Source organism: Sceloporus undulatus, chromosome 4 (genome assembly GCF_019175285.1).
Source record: "Sceloporus undulatus isolate JIND9_A2432 ecotype Alabama chromosome 4, SceUnd_v1.1, whole genome shotgun sequence".
Classification (NCBI taxonomy): domain Eukaryota; kingdom Metazoa; phylum Chordata; class Lepidosauria; order Squamata; family Phrynosomatidae; genus Sceloporus; species Sceloporus undulatus.
In genome coordinates this window covers 75,531,740-75,548,373 of record NC_056525.1, presented here as the reverse complement: position 1 = coordinate 75,548,373, position 16,634 = coordinate 75,531,740, and the positions used below count along the sequence as shown (strand labels likewise).

General features: G+C 39.6%; 1 protein-coding gene across 8 annotated transcripts in view; it reads right to left on the bottom strand.

The window, feature by feature from the left end:
- MAST2 (microtubule associated serine/threonine kinase 2) overlaps positions 1–16,634 on the bottom strand; it is a 203,814-nt gene that overhangs the window by 81,239 nt on the left and 105,941 nt on the right. Inside the window, exon 1 of one of the 8 annotated variants that reach the window (XM_042461733.1) lies at positions 12,589–12,677. The exons of the other annotated variants lie outside the window; for them this stretch is intronic. Within the exon in view, the coding sequence (XP_042317667.1) occupies positions 12,589–12,662 (74 nt within the window). The 5' untranslated portion in view covers positions 12,663–12,677. Of the gene's footprint in view, positions 1–12,588; positions 12,678–16,634 lie in introns of those variants that run through there. 8 annotated transcript variants of the gene reach the window in all.

The following is a 16,634-nucleotide window of genomic DNA, read 5'->3' as shown; positions in this document are numbered from 1 at the left end:
AGTAGAGGCCATTCGTCTTGGCCCGCAAGAGATCGTTTGAGATCTTGGTGGGGGCTGTCTCTATGATTCTATGATTCTAGATCTTCTTCCACCTGTGTGCACACCTCCCTGAGTTGTGAAGTGGAAAATCCTCCCTCAAAGATCTGCATCTTTCTTGGTTATCTACTGCCAAGCCATATATTAGAACATATGAAATATACTAGATATTGTCTGTAAGTATAACTCCTGTCAGTGCCACATAGTTAATTCCAAAGCGGAATGCATATAATATATATTAGGTTAAATATGCACTCTACCAAATTTTTTTAACCTCCAAAACACATAGCCACCTACAGATCAGTAACTATGTTTCAAGTTGACAGAGGGTGGGGAGGAGATACAAACTTATAGTATGCATTTATATAATTAAGCAGAGATAACCATGCAGTAAGTTAAAATAGTGTTTGTTACATGTGCTTAAGAGTTCCCAATGTGTTCTTTGAACTCAACACTGCAGAACACTGGCCTCAGATATTGTACCAGGACAGCATGCTTCAGCTCTTTGATTGCAGCAGATTACTAAGGTAAAGTATGAGAAACTTATAGGTGGAAGGAAAAGCAAATATGCATATGTTGTGATATAGGGCAATGTTGCCTCCAATATTTTCAAGCTAAGAACTTTTTCATCATCAGAGCATAGTTTACTGACCATTTTTAGCCATACTTTTATTAACTGTTCTCAGTATTTAGGAAAGGGATAGGCAACTGTGGAGGAATAATTTTTGAACCTAAGATCTCTGCCCAAAGGCTGCACTTGAAACATCTAGACTCACTGGATTCTGCCAGTTATGGCTGCCATTTCTAGCATTTTAAGGAGGACTAATGGCAGGGGTTTTTAATAGAAACAGGCACCTACCATTCACTCCAAAATTAATAATAGGGTGGTTGGGGACTTTGGGGGTCCTAGGAATGCTTCAGGAGATATAAAAGTGGAGATCAGAGGCTGATATTGCTTAAGGCTACTTTCCCCATTCTTGATTTAAAACAATGATTTCACTTGTTAATATTTTCAATGGGAAAGCTGTAGTTTTTAAAATCGCTCAAGTTAGCTATCTTTCATGAGATGGTCTTCCTTTAAAAATCAAAGATTAGAAAGTTCTCTACATCGCTTCTCTCAAGACTCTTTGAATCAGCAGCAATTTGATTGTACTAGCTGCTAATGTCAGCTGTACATATCTGACCAATCTTGCTTCAACAACATATAACATCAGCTGTTTGGTACATAATTGATGAGGATTTCCCCATTCCCCTTTCTTCAGTTTACTAGATGATGAAAAGGGAATAACTCCCAATCTCCCCTAAATTCTTGACAATTTAAACGTAAAAAGGACCTCAAGGTAATGTCTTCTTCTGATAGTTTATAGCATCCTAAGGAAATTAAATCTAGTTCTTTCCTCAGTTTTAAAAGACATGGAGACAGATTCTCCCTGTTCCACAGCCTACATTACTGCTTCTTATGGTATTTGATATGGAGGGGCCATCATCTGATTTTGTGCCCATTGACTACAACTGTTTCTTTCCTGGAAACATGCCATGGACCAGCAGCCAAAAATTCACAGATGAGCACCAGTCCACCACCAACTGGAGCAGCACTAATGTACATGACAAAAACTTTAAAGAAAATAAAATATTGTATCTGTGTAATAATGAGAGTTCAGAGAACAATTTCTTTATAAACTCATCACTGGGGGGCTAGCATCATCAAGCACTTAGGTGAATGGATTTCTGAAGTTAAATATGCATCTTCATCAGGATCTGTCAAACTGTACAATTTGTCCTTAAAGCCAGTGCAGCCCATACGCATCGTGTCTCATCTATGCATAGAAGGAAATATTTCCACATGCTCCAGGGAACTGGTGAAAGGGTGTCTTAAGATGTCAGGATTTATGTGCAAGCATTGTGACACAATACACTTCAAGTCTAAATAACTAGGACTTCCACTCCACCCCACTCTTTTAAACCATATCTATCCAATTGTACCGCAATGCTATAGTAAATTCCAACTTTAACTCTGAATGGTCTCTTCTATTCCCCTCAGCATGAAGGACAAAATCTTCATTACTAGTTTTATGAACTATTCCACCTCTTAGGAAGGATCTGTCTTAACACTATTCATAGACATTTTATTTATGAGAAATAGTTTTGGAGATGAAAACAAGTATTTTAAATTTTTCTTCACTAAGCTGAAAAATACACAAGTCTAAAATTGACATGTTAATGAAAAGTACCAGCTGCACAGCAACATTAACTAGATATGGAAGTTATAGCTTTAATTATAGTAATTTGGAGATGGAAGCAATTTTGCAAGCAATCGTACCACTGACAACAGGAATAATTAAGTCCTTCAAAATAGATAACAAGCAAGCAAGCATCCTGTATAAAACTGTCTTTCCATATTCAGTAACATTTTAAGAAAATATCTGTCCTGGAACAAATGAAATTGTTTGTGTTCACCAATGCTACATGTTTGCTATTATCCATAACATCCTGTCACAGAATGTTGTATGCACACTTTACTGATTTCTCTCCCATATTGTGATCAAAGTAATACTATTAAAGATACACATTCTGTGACACCATGGAATTCACCACTAATGAAAGCCTATCTGAGCTCAAGCCTAATGAGCTTAAGAAAACACTGAAAATCATTACTATTCATCCAGGGCTTCACAAAACTTGTGCAATTTTGCTGCAGATGTATTATGTTTGAAGACAGTATTCTAATTTAAGGTGTCTTTGCTGTATAATTATTGTATAATTATTGTCATTTGGCTTTTAGGCACTGCTCTGTTGAGTTGACCAGCATATAGATTTAGCCAGCATGAATCAATTAACTATTTAAGAGCAGTTTATTCACTGTGATAATCTAACAATATATGAAGAGTCCTACTGCTGTACTCAGATGTGTTAGGGCTATTGTTCTCACTCTCACTTCTCAAATCTTTCTCTATATTATGTATAAGTTTATTAATTTCTACCATATTATCCCTAGTCATGAAATAACCCCCAATACTTCTGTCTTTCTTAGAAGAAAGTGTTTTTGTCATTTTATTACTCTATTTTAGCTCTTCAATAGCTTCTTTCTCTTTTTGAGATGAGGTGCTAAGATTGCATTAGACAACAGAAAACTGATCAACATCTAGGACATCTCCAACCCACTCCCTCAGAAATTCACTTCTAAGTGTCCAGTCAGAAAGGGAGCTAGAAGTCCAAGTAGACTACAAGATGAACATGAGTCAACAGTGTGATGCAGCAGCTAAAAAGGCCAATGTAATTTTAGGCTGCATCAATAGAAGTATAGTCTCTAGATCAAGAGAAGAAATAGTGTCACTATATTCTGCTTTGGCCAGGCTCCACCTGGAATATTGTGTCCAGTTCTGGGCACCACAATTCAAAAAGGACATTGAGAAACTGGAGCCATGTGTCCAAAGGAGGGCGACTAAAATGGTGAAGGGTCTGGAAAACATGTCCTATGAGGAACGACTTAGGGAGCTGGGGATGTTTAGCCTGGAGAAGAGAAGGTTAAGAGGTGATATGATAGCCCTGTTTAAATATTTGAAGGGATGTCATATTGAGGAGGGCATAAGCTTGTTTTCTGCTGCTCCAGAGAACAGAACCCGGAACAATGGATGCAAGCTACAGGAAAAGAGATTCCACCTCAACATTAGGAAGAACTTCCTGACAGTAAGGGCTGTTCGGCAGTGGAACACACTTCCTCAGAGTGTGGTGGAGTCTCCTTCTTTGGAGGTATTTAAGCAGAGGCTGGATGGCCATCTACCAGGGATGCTTTGATTGAGAGTTCCTGCATGGCAGGGGGTTGGACTGGATGGTCCTTGTGGTCTCTTCCAACTCTACGATTCTATAATTCTATGAGAACGCTATAGTCATAGAGGAAACAGCCAGCAGACTATATTTACTCAGCCTGACCTTTTCAACTGAAAGCACTACCAGCCACTGTAAATAACAGACTGAATACCAATATGCAATAAAGTATACTGGGAGAGGCACTAACCCAATTTAAGACATCTTAAATATCCACAATTCCATATTTCTCAATCTTCTCTTTCCATTCTTTTTAATAATTGCTAGTCAACAAAATAACTTTTTGTAAAAGAGAGAGAGAGAGAGAGAGAGAGATGCTATCACAATTTATTCTCTAAATTTGTGATTTACTGACACCAGTTCTTATACTCATCCACATATAAAGAATGGATGGCTATCTAGTATGTCCAAAAGGTCCCACCCTAATCATATTCTCTGTTTTAATTAAATTACAAATCCTTCAGGGCATAAACCTGCTATATTAATTAAAATTAATGGTTATTAATTATTAAATTTATTAACAGCCAAATGTTTCCTCTTTTTTTGTATCTTCAGAAAGACTTCCTTTAATAAAAAAGGAAGTCTGTCATTTTAAACAGTTGAAGTGATTTTTCTTCAACTGAAAACTGACAATCAGATATAGAGATCTCCCTAACATCCTCTTTTTTTTCAAGACAGGTATCAACATTTTTTGTTATAAGCATACTTCCCAAATCCATCCTATGGTGCTAGGATCAATACGCAACAAATAGTACAAGGTGCTAGGGCACTAATGGCTACTGAAATTGGTAATACAGTAAGTAAGGAAGAAAGCATTATCTCACAGAACGAAGGAGAAATTACTCTAACTGCACCACAATGGTTCTGTTTACAACTGTGAAATGTTTCCATTACTCCTTCCAACCATGCAATGTTTTCCATGACTCAGTGAACCTGTCCATTATATTTCATCCACACCACATGTGTATTTCCTCCCAATTAAAAACTGGTGCAGAGAATAAAATGGGGGGGGGGGACTGAAGTAATATCACTATGACAAAACTGGAAAATTTCAATATAGCTTCGAATTATAAATAAATGTGATAGATAAGAAGTAGTGAAAAGCATTCGGAAAATTCAGGTGTCTTAAAGAGCTACCGCCAGACTGTTAACAGCGGCAGATTACTGAGACCATACAAAGCCCCTGTTGAAACAGCTTCATTGGCTGCCGGTTTGTTTCCAGGCACAATTCAAGGTGCTGGTTATTACCTATAAAGCCCTACATGGCTCAGGTCCACACTATTTGGCAGACAGTTTCTCCTGGTATGAACCGACCCAGACTCTGAGATCCTCTGGGGAAGCCCTTCTCTCCATCACAAACACGGTTGGTGGGGACACGAGAAAAGGCCTTCTTGGTGGCTGTCCCTATACTCTGGAACTCCCTGCCCAGGGAGATCAGAATGGCTCCCTCCTTGATGGCCTTCCACTGGCAGGTGAAGACCTACCTGTTCACACAGGTGTTTAAGGAATTGCTATAAGGACAGGCTGGGATGCTGGACCAGTATAAAAATTCTTTTTAATGTATGTTTTTTAATGCTGTGAAGTTGCTCTGAGCCCTAGTCCTGGGAAAAGAGTGGGATGGATGGATGGATGGATGGATGGATGGATGGATGGATGGATGGATGGATAAATAAATAAATAAGCAAGCAAGCAAGCAGGACAAAAGCTAGGAGGAAAGACATTCCAGAACTGTATGCCCACTTCCAAGCATACTAATATTTCCTATTTTGTGAGGTAGCATTTTATTTTTATTTTTAAAACTGAACCTTGTACACTCAATTAGTAAAATCAAACATCTCATTTCTTAGAGTTGTGTGGCACTACAGTTTGCCCTTTTTTCTACCAAAAGCATTCTTTAAAAATCGACTGACATATACCTAACTATCCCAATTATTCATATAACACTGGCAATCCATTGGGCTGCCAGTGGAAGAATATATTAAAGTTTCTTTGGAATACTAGCACACAAATACTCACACTGTATGCAAAAATTAACTGTACAAAATAGAATTTTGCATGCAAGGCAATTTTTTTTTGTTTACAATGTAAGATTTCTTTTGTAAGTCAAATATCAACTCCATCTCTGAGATCCTGTTCCCACATGGAAGAGAGGTTTCATCATATGTCCAAGTAAATAGGGTACATCAAATTGAGCAATGCCATAAGCAAGCTCAGGATTACTTCTCAATTCATTTATATCTGCAAGCTAACTACAGTCCTGAGCTAAATTCTTCCTTTCTGTTTTGATTAAAGGAGGGATAGTAGATCTCTAGATCGGTACACTGTTATGGGGCACTGGCAATAATTGTTTTTCAATGAGGACCTGCACCATGGAAATTTCATCTTCTGGATGAGTGCTGCTAAAGGGGGGGGGGCTTCTCTAGGCTGGTGCCATGTGCCGCTATAATTGTTTGATTAAATATTCCTCTTCCTTCTGTAATCCTAAATTTCTAACATTACCAGTTTATACATCTTTATTTAATTGATTTTTTCTTATTATTTTATGAATTTCTTGTTCTATTTCCTTCCAAAATCTTTGTAATTTGCAATACTCCCACCACATATGGATACACAATATGTTCTTTTACTTACACACCTATGGCACAAGTAGATGATATATACCTAATACCTAATACATTCTAATACCTAATACATTCATCTGTTGTTCTCTAACCTTGCTATTTTTAGTATTTTTAATTTCTTGTATCCAAGGCTGGATGATGACTTCTTCTTCTTCTTCTTCTTCTTCTTCTTCTTCTTAAGCTTTATTTATAAATTCATACAGCGCTTTACATACAATTAGTTAAAAATAGAATAAAATAAAATAAGCCTGCTAATAGCATTCCATAAAAATAATTTAACATAATACACATATTAACATTAAATAATAAAATAGAGCAGGTCACAAATAAAAAATAAACCTACAGGGCTCCTCTTCTTCAAGCTAGGCCTGATAGAGTTGGGCCTGGCTTTTCACTCCCTCCCAGGCCGGATGATGTTCATATAGATGAATTTTAGCAATTTTAAAGCATTTTAGGATCTCTGTCTTTTTATTCATAAGAAAGTGCATGTGGTCCCTATTTGGATCAACACCCTCCATGGCATATGCATTTTACACCACTCTAGCCAACATTCTCCATGGCGCATTTTAAAAAGAGAAACAAGGGGAGTTTTTAAAAGAGAGACCTTAAACTCCACACTATGTAATTAACGGATTGTGTTAATTCAGAGTGGTAAAATAGAAGTACGTAGCTATAATCTTGTGTTAATTCTACAATGATCTTTCTGCATGTAATAGCAAAAATGAAACCTCCCATTCAGAGTCAACTATCACTGAAGGGAATGGCTGTAGGTTTTCTGGAGTGATTTGGTAGGCTGGTGCAGGAGGCATGATGTTCATTTGATCTTGCAAAATTAATCTTGTGAAAGAAAGGAGGGATACAACAGAATGAGGGAAATGGAGGAATTCAGGCTGGGAACTATGAGCCTTCCCGATGTTGTTGGACTGTAGGTCCCAGCATTCTGCCCCACTACCTATGCTGGGCAGGGGCTGCAGGCATTTGCAGTAGAGCATCATCCCAGGTCCACATGATTCCCACTCATGAAATAATTAAAGTGTCTTTCCACTTGCACAACCCAAATTCAAACCATTCCGTTTTATTTATTATTAAATACTAAAAATTTTGGGGGGGTTTTCAGGCTATGTGGCTGTGTCCTGGAGGAATTTATTCATGATGTTTCACCAGCATCTGTAGCTGGCATCTTCAGAGAATGGTGGTATGGAAATGAGTGGGGTATATATACTGTGTGAACCTTGGTTGAGAGGAAGTGATTTACATGTTAATCTGTGTGTTGTTCTGTTGTTGAATGGCAAGGCCTCAGCGTGTCTATTTAATTAGTGATCCATTGTCTGTAGGGAATAGACACTCTGAGGCAGTGTTGACAAATGCATGGCACACGTGCCGTCTGTAGCACATGAAAACATCCGAGAGGGCACGTGGAAGGAGGGATGGTAAAGCATGCATGAGGCTGGCCCGGCTCCTTGCTGAGGCCAGTTCTCCCATGGAAAACCACAACAAGGAGGGATGATGTGTAGCCCTTCTGGGTGGAAGCCCACCCCTTCCAGGCAGAAATCCCACCTCGTGGGCATAGTCTGCTGGGGGATGCCATTACCTCCTCCTCCTGCCAGACTTTGGAAGGGGTTGTTGTGTGCCTTCAAGTCATTTCTGGTAATCTTATCAGGGGGGTTTCTTGATAAGCTTCTGGCTGAGAGTGTGTGTGACTTTGGGCTGTGGGTATGTGTTGTGTGCCTTCAGGTCATTTCTGAAGACCATATCATGGGGTTTTCTTGGCAAGGTTCATCTGAGGGGGTTTGACATTGCCGTCTTCTGAGGCTGAGAGAGTAAGACTTCGGAGTGTGGGGGTGTGTTCTGTACCTTCAAGTTGTTTCTGGCGATCCTATCATGGAGTTTTCTTTGCAAGGTTCATCAGAGGTGGTTTGCCATTGCCTTCCTCGGAGGCTGAGAGAGTGTGACTTGCCCAAGGCCTCCCAGTGGCCAACTAAGTTTCATCAGAACAGGTTTCCCATTGCCTTTCTCTGAGACTGAGAGAGTGTGACTTGCCCAAGGTCACCCAGTGAGTTTCATGGCCAAGCTGGGATTCAAGCCCTGATCTCCAGAGTTGCATGCCCAAACCGCTAGCTCTCTTTGTTCTTGTGCTGTACATTCTGTGCATTACTATTCCAGGTGGGGCGACTAAATGCTTGTTGTTGTGTGCCTCCAAGTCGTTTCCAACTCATCAGCCCAGAGTACTCTCCTCCGAGTGCCAGTTCCTGGAGACCCTAAAGTGAAACTATCATGATGCAAGCTTTGTCAGAGGTGGGTTTCCATTGCCATCCTCTTAGGCTGAGAGAGTGTGACTTGTGTGTATGTTGTGCCTTTAAGTTGTTTCCGACTTATGGCAACCCTAAGGTGAAACTATCATGGAGTTTTCTTGGCAAGTTTCATCAGAGGACGGTTTGCTATTGCTAGCCTGAGGCTAACAGAGTGTGTCTTTGATTTTTTTTTTTTGGGGGGGGGGGAAGTCCTGGCTCCAGAAGGCAGAAGACCCGCCCCCAGAAGTCCCACCCTCTGAAAGGCAGAAGTCCTGCCCCCCAAAAGTCCCACCCTTGGCACCTGGTGACACCAGGTACAGGAATGACACTGGGTTTGGGCACTCTAGAAGGTTCACCATCCCTGCCCTGAGGCCTTGCCATTCAACAACAAGCCAACACACATATTCACCATTCACATCAAGCTTGATATCCTGGCTAATAAATCAACATGCACTCACACTACCTCTTCTGTACTACTTCACTTATCTCATTGCAGAAACTGTGAAAATATCATCTTGAGAATTTAATCATTTGCACATGTGAGAAGATGTTTTTCTGCACGTCCCTTACAGTTCTGATCAGTTCCTACTTTTGCAGTTTTGGGGATGGGTATGAAGATATCACACTTTAAATTAGTGTTTAAAACTGTTCTGATGTTTAATCATTTATGATTTTAATGGTTTTATTATTTTGGTTTATTTCGACAATTTTATCATTTAACCTTTCTTTACAAATGTTAGGAGCCTTGAGCCCTTTTTTTCTTTTTAGTGGAGAAAATAAACATATACCAAATAAAATCAGGATTTAGCACTTCTATGTATTTTGGCATTACATGTGACCTCAGAACTATTATCAAATGATTCTGAACTAGATAGGATTCATAAGTGAACTTCAAGCCTTGTTTAAAGCTCATTTCTGATGCAATCTTATTCAGAAATATTTAGCCACAACTTCTTCTTACGTGCAAACAGGGAAATAAGGAAACAGTGCTTAAGTGATGACATGCAGCTTCCTTTTCTAGTTACACAAGTGAACAGTTTGTGTATTCATATATATCCTGGCTTATTATGCCAAGATCTCTGGTGTCTTGTGTAGATAGTATTTTATGTGCTATAAAATAACACAGAAAATAACGTCAGTTATACAGTAATTTTCCAGATGCCAGAAGACTGCACTAGATTGTTGGAGAGATGTCCACTGAATTAATAACAGAGTATGTCTTAGACTGTAAAATCATTGTCCATTATAGGATCAAACCTGACTTTAAAATGCATTACGTATCATCTAATCAGTCCAGTTTGAAAACTCAGTACTTTGCAAGCTGATGTCCAAAGGGTTTTTCATCCATTCTTTCCTTATGAGATGGTAATATAAAAACATGGAAGTGTGCCAAAGCCATTGTAAAAAACAATAGCCCTAGCAAATTTATCTCATGTCATATTACGCTAGAGGTTATTTGATACCAAAGGATAAGAGAAGACAGTTTCTGTATTGAACTACATAATTTATACTCTTTTGGCATTGAGACAGTCTTATTCTAAACCATGACACAATATTGGTTGAGTGGCAGATAAAAAACATAGAGGAGATATTTTTAATTGTAAACAAGCTGCACCAATTCTTTTAAAGTTATAGCATGCTGTTGTTGTTGCTGTGTGCCTTCAAGCTGTTCAACTTATGGCAACCCAAAGGCAAACCTATCATCGGGTTTTCTGAGGCTAAGTATATGTGACTCAGCCAAGGTCAACCTATGAGTCTCCATCAGTCACTCTCCCTCTGTATGAGAATTGAAATTAATATGGAGAGTGTTTCTCAAATGTATCTAAACTAAAGATACTTTCTGCAGACTGATCCTATGCAAAAATATTAAGTAGAACTCCCCCAAATCACTTTGGACTGGGTTCTATGTCTGAGAAATTAAAGGGCAGAATGCATAAAATTTAAGGACATAAGAAGTAGGCATTAAAGTTATTTCCATGTCAAGACTCAGAGGTGTAGTAACTGCACAGTCTATATTGGAACATAATTTTTCCATTCTTAAAGAGTAAATACTAAGCTGAGATACCCACATAGAGTAAATGGGTTTTTGTTTGTTGTGTCCCTTCAAATTGTTTCCAACTTATGGTGACCCTAAGGCAAATCTAGCACTGGGTATTCTGGGGCTAAGTATGATTTGTCCAAGATTACCCATTGGATTTCCAAAGCTGAGCAGGGAATCAAACACTGATCTCTAGAGTCACAGTCCACTGCTCAAGCCAATACAGTGGTACCTCGGGATACGAATTACCCAGCTTACGAATTTTTCGGGATACGAATAAATCCCATAGGGATTTATTGTTTCGGGTTACGAACGTTTTTTCTGGTTACGAAAAAACGCCGGCGCTGTTTTAAATGGAGCCGCGGCAGAGCCGCGGCTTTTTTTCCCATTAGCGCCTATGGCAATTCGGGTTACGAAGGTTTTTCGGGTTACGAAATTAGCCGCGGAACGAATTAATTTCGTAACCCGAGGGAGCACTGTACACCACACTGGCTCTCTATGGCATACTAGGACCTGCTTTTTCTTCGTAGACATATCACATACTGGATTCCTCTCAATACAGGATTCTTGGGTTTTTTAAAACAATTATGTCAGGCTACTGTCCTTTTTGTTGCAAAGCTCTTACTCACAACCTGTTAGCTTCATAGTCAAAGTCAAGTTGGTTTCTATCTATATATTGAAAACTCGTAGAAGGGGGAACGCTAGGAATGGTTCTATCATCAATTTTCAAAGGAATATTCTTTTTGCTAGATTTTCTAAAAGTATCAGACTCAAAGGATATAGGATAAGTCAATTTGTTTAGAGGCAAAAATGTTTTAATGATAGGTAATAGTGAATATTTGGAATAATTTATTTAAACTAAAGGGAAATATCTAAATCTTATGACACGTTTGTAACCATTTTGTATATCTAACAACAAATGAACATGTTAGAACTGTTGTAGGCTCCCTTCAGTAAAGTCTCTAAACATACATTTTTGCTTAAGGGTCAAACTATGGTTCTAAATAACAGATTTCCAAAGCCTTTGCCAAGTTCAAAGCACTGAGGTTTAAAAAGTTAAAGAGCTCTAGACTGCTATCTCATCAGTCTTAATGGAAAATGTGATGGTACTTATCAAAACATTTTGTAATCATTAACTGTGCTCTGTTGCTTCTTTCTTAAACAGTTCAAGCATGTAAGTAGTACAGTTTTAACATGATATACTTGTTCATGCTCTGAACCATTTGCATGAACTTATAACATTTCCTATCTCTTCACACAGGCATCATTAAACTTTAAATCCACAGGAAAATGCATGAACCACCAGATTACGAAGCTAATTAACTTGCTGAAATGACACATTTAAGTCCCTATTTTGACATAATGTTAGCACATATGTTAAGCAGCTTGAAGGTCTACATTAAAAATGCACTCTGAGATGTTACTACAAACTAAGAAAAAGTCATTTTGAAACAGAGATTACACCATCTCTCTCATCTGAGCTTTAATGCAGGGCTAGCATCCTAACTGTTGATTAACTTGAGAAAAAAATAACATATTTATGGATGTCCTTTTTTCTTATGAAAGAGAAAACTACATCTTCATTTATCTTGTGTTTTTAGATAAAAAATATCTAAGCAGTTCTGTACAATTTTAATACACATAATTAAAAACATCTGTCTATACAACCACATTTCTCATGATGAGCTTTGATCCCTGTATACTCTCAATCACTGGGAATAAACAGATCCAGAAAACATTTTTTGCAAGATTTTGCTTCTTAAAATTCTTTGATTACCTTTTAGATCGTCTCAACATGCTTGTTTCTGGCAGCGAGAAATTGGAAAGCACTGTCCAGAAGGAGTCAGACATGATCTTTGTAAGCGTTCATTGCCAGGAAAAATACTGCACAATCAAGCCATGAGCAATAAATAAGGGACCAAGAAAATCACCGACAGAGCCAATGCAAATTCCCTGTAGACCTTGCAGGCTGTTCCATTAATGCGAGTGAGACAAGCAGGCAGGAATAGGGAGGCTGGGAAGCTGCTGCTGCTGCATTCAGTGTCTCTGCTGTCTATTGATTTCATCTATGCCTGCCTTTCTACCTTTCTCTACCTAGAAAGGCGTTCACAGAATAACACTGAGTATCCCAAGGAAACCTAGTAGCAAGGCTAGCATTTTGTTTTTAAAAATCATTTTATTCAAGCTTGTTAATTTATTCCTTTGCATGAGTGGAGAATATTCAGCTCCCCAGCTATTCTGGACTTCAGCTCCCAGAATCCTTTGGCATTAGTAATGATGAATGGGGATGATGGGAGTTGAAGTCCAAAATATGTAGAGGGCTGAAGATTCCCCATTGTTGTTAACAGGAAATATCAGACAAAGTTATATCGCTCTGCACAAAATTTAACTTCTTACTCTTAATGTGCAGCTGAGATAAAGCCTACTCATATTAAATGTACTTTAGCCCACGTCATTCTTTGTTAATCTTTGCTTGCCTCAGCTCACTGCCAGTACCTGTACTAGCTTATCAACAGTAGTTAGTATTATTTACATTATAATTAAATTAATGCAGGTCTAAAAGCAGTCTAAAAGTAACATCCAGTACACAACACAAATACAGAAATCCCTAACATAGCAAATAAAACAACATCAATTGTATTTAAACTATAAGATAATAAATAAATAAAAATGTACATCATAAAAATAGTAAAATATTACAAAACTTACTCCAGAATAAAAAAAAACACCACTCTCCAACCCAAAACAAACATTACATAAGCAAACAATAAAAGTCAGGTGATAGTTAATATCTAAATGTCTGGGAGGGTAAGGGTTTTTTTAATCTGGCACCCTCCCCAAAAAAAACAACATCAACATGAGGAATAAATGTATTAAAGAAAACAGAGCGATCACAGAAAAGGGCAGTTTTTTAGTTCTCTATCCTGAACTTCTCCCTGAAGGGATAGGAAGAGAAAGATCTATGATACTGGCCTCAGGTAACTGGTAGGTTCACATAGGGTCTGAAACATGTAGGGTTTTATCGTTATAAAGCAACACTATGAATGTGGCCCTGAAATGAACTGGCAACTAGTACAAACTGGATTTATATATCCACATTGCGTTCCGTGCACTTTCATGTTTCCAACTTATGGCAACCTGAAGGCAACCCCATTATGGGATTTTCTTTGCGAGATTTGTTCAGGAAGCGCTTAGCATTGTCTTTCTCTGAGCCTGAGAGACTGTGACTCACCCAAGGTCCCCCAGTGGGTTTCCACAGCTGAATAGAGGTTTAAACGATTGTCTACTGGGGTCTCAGTCCCAACACTCAAATCACTACAGCATGCTGGCTTAATCCTATCCAACAACCTAGTCAATAAATTCTTCACTGACAGCAGTTTTTGATCTAACCTAACATAAAATAAGTCCCCATACAAAGCAAACATGGTACACAACTCCAGAACAGAGATACAGTGGGACCCTGGTATCTGCTGGAGCTAGGGTTGCCATAAGGCAGGACCTCCAAACTGGGACAAATGTAGGACAAATGTAGGGCCACATTTTCAAATGTAGGACATGTTTTTAAAAATGGAGGACACATGAAAAATTGATAATTTTTTTAAAATGTTAATATAAATGCATGATTCTATTCTAATGGGGGCAAAGCCTTGAGAAGCCCTGGACCCCTGAGAAGAAGAGGAGGGGGGCTTACAGAGAGGAAGAAAGAGAAAAAGAAGATGAGGAGGGGGGAGAAAGGAAGAAAAAGGAGAGGAGGAAGAGGAGGAGGGGAAGAGGAGGAGAACTTGGAGAAGAAAAAAAGGAACAATAATAAGAAGAGAAGGAGTGGAAAGAGAAAGGGGGAAGCAGCAGCTCGCCTGAGTGTAAATTCCTCCCTGCTCGGATGTTGCCCAAATAAGGAAGCAGAGGGCTGGCCAATAGAGGCAGGGCAGTGCAGCAGACCCCACCCCTGCTGGGTTCAGTCCTGTTGCTGTTGCTCCAGGCAGCACTCTATAGAAGGCAGGCAGCAGCCCTGGGAGCTCAGAGTTGGGCAGCCACCCGGGGGCGGGGGCGGGATGGGACTGGGCACGCCCCCCAGGGGGCGGGAAAGTCCCGCCCACCAGCGTGAAATGGCAAGCCTAGCTGGAGCTTGGTTTCAGGACCCCCTGTGGATACCAAAATCCGTGGACATGTCAGTCCTGTTATATACAATGGCATATTAAATATATAAAATGGCAAAACCAAGATTTGCCTTTTTGAAATTTTAAAAGTATTCTCAACTCATGGATGGTTGAATCTGTGAATGCAGAATCCATGGATACAGAATTATTTCATTTTTATGCTGCCTTTCTCCCAGAATTTATCTTGTGGATCACAAGATAAAAATTTTTAAAACTTTACAACAAAAATTTAAAAACAATTAAAATAACCTACTTAAAGTAGTATGTACTAAAACAGACTATACTTCCAAGATGTCTGAGTCGTGGAACAAAAAGTCATTCCATTCATTCAGAGTATTTATATCCCCTTCTCCTCAGAGCACTTTACAAATTGTTAATTAGACAGTTTCCTGTCCTCAGGCTTATAATCTAAAAAAGACATGACACAAAAGGAGAAGGGAATGGTAGCAGTGAAGGGGATCATGTCCAGAGGATACTGCTGGTTCTTCTCTCCCTCTGAGGCCAGGGCAGTGGCAATTGGAATGGAGAGAGGGCCCTTCATTTCTTCTCTGGGCTAGGCATGGTGGGGCTGAATCTGCCCCTTTTCTCCCTCTGAGGCCACAATGGTGGTGGTTAGAATGAAGTGCTTTTCTTCTACCTATGAGCTAGACATAGTGGAGCTGTGCCTGCTCCTTCTCGCCTGCCAAGGACAGGGTGGTGACAGTTGAAATGGAGGGAGGGCGCTTCATCTGGCTCTGGGCTAGGCATGGTAGTGTTCCAGTCAAATGCAAGAAGCAAAGTTCTATTCAGTAGGCTGAGACTAAGGTCCATGAAAATTACAAATGTTCTTACTGATGGAAGAAGAAATACACACACACACACACACACACACACACACACTGCAGACATAATAGCACTCTTCCAATGAAAAGCTATTCAGCTCTAGGATGTTCTAAACCAGGGGTAGGCAACCTTTTTGAGCTGGGGGCCAGGTTGCTGTCCCTCAGACAACTGGGGGGCCGAAGCCAAAAAATAAATAATTAAATAATATAGGACATTTTCAATTTTTTTTTTTTTTGGGACACATTTTTTAAAAATGGAGGTCATGCGAAAAAATTGATGATTTTTAAAAAATGGTAAAATGCATGTTTCTTAGACATTATCAAAATGGAGGACATTTGGGCCTCAGAAGCTGGCTGATATCAATATCACCATCACCATCATCACTATCATTGTTAAAGCAGACCTTTTAGCATTAAAAGCACCAAAAATACACCGAAATGCACTTTGGAAAGTCACACTGGCTCACCTTCAGAAAGAGTGACTCTCAGAAACTGACTGATATCATCATCATCACCACCACTATCATTGTTAAAACAAAGCAGACCTGTAGAAATGGAATGGAAATCCTCCTCCTGCTACTCTTCTTCTTCATCCTCCTCCTGCTCCTTCCTTCCTTCCTTCCTCCTCCTTCTTCCTCCTTCCTCCCTCCCTCCTCCTTCCTTCCTTCCTTCCTCCCTCCTCCTCCTGCTCCTCTTCCTCCTCCTCTTCCCCCACCCCCTTTCTTCCCTGCCCGTGGCTGTCTGGCAGCCGCGGGAAGGGAGGGAAGGAGGAGGAGGACCCCTGCCCCCTTTCTGCCGTTCCCGGAGGGGAACAGGCAGGGCCAAGGAGCCTCGCTCCTTGGCCC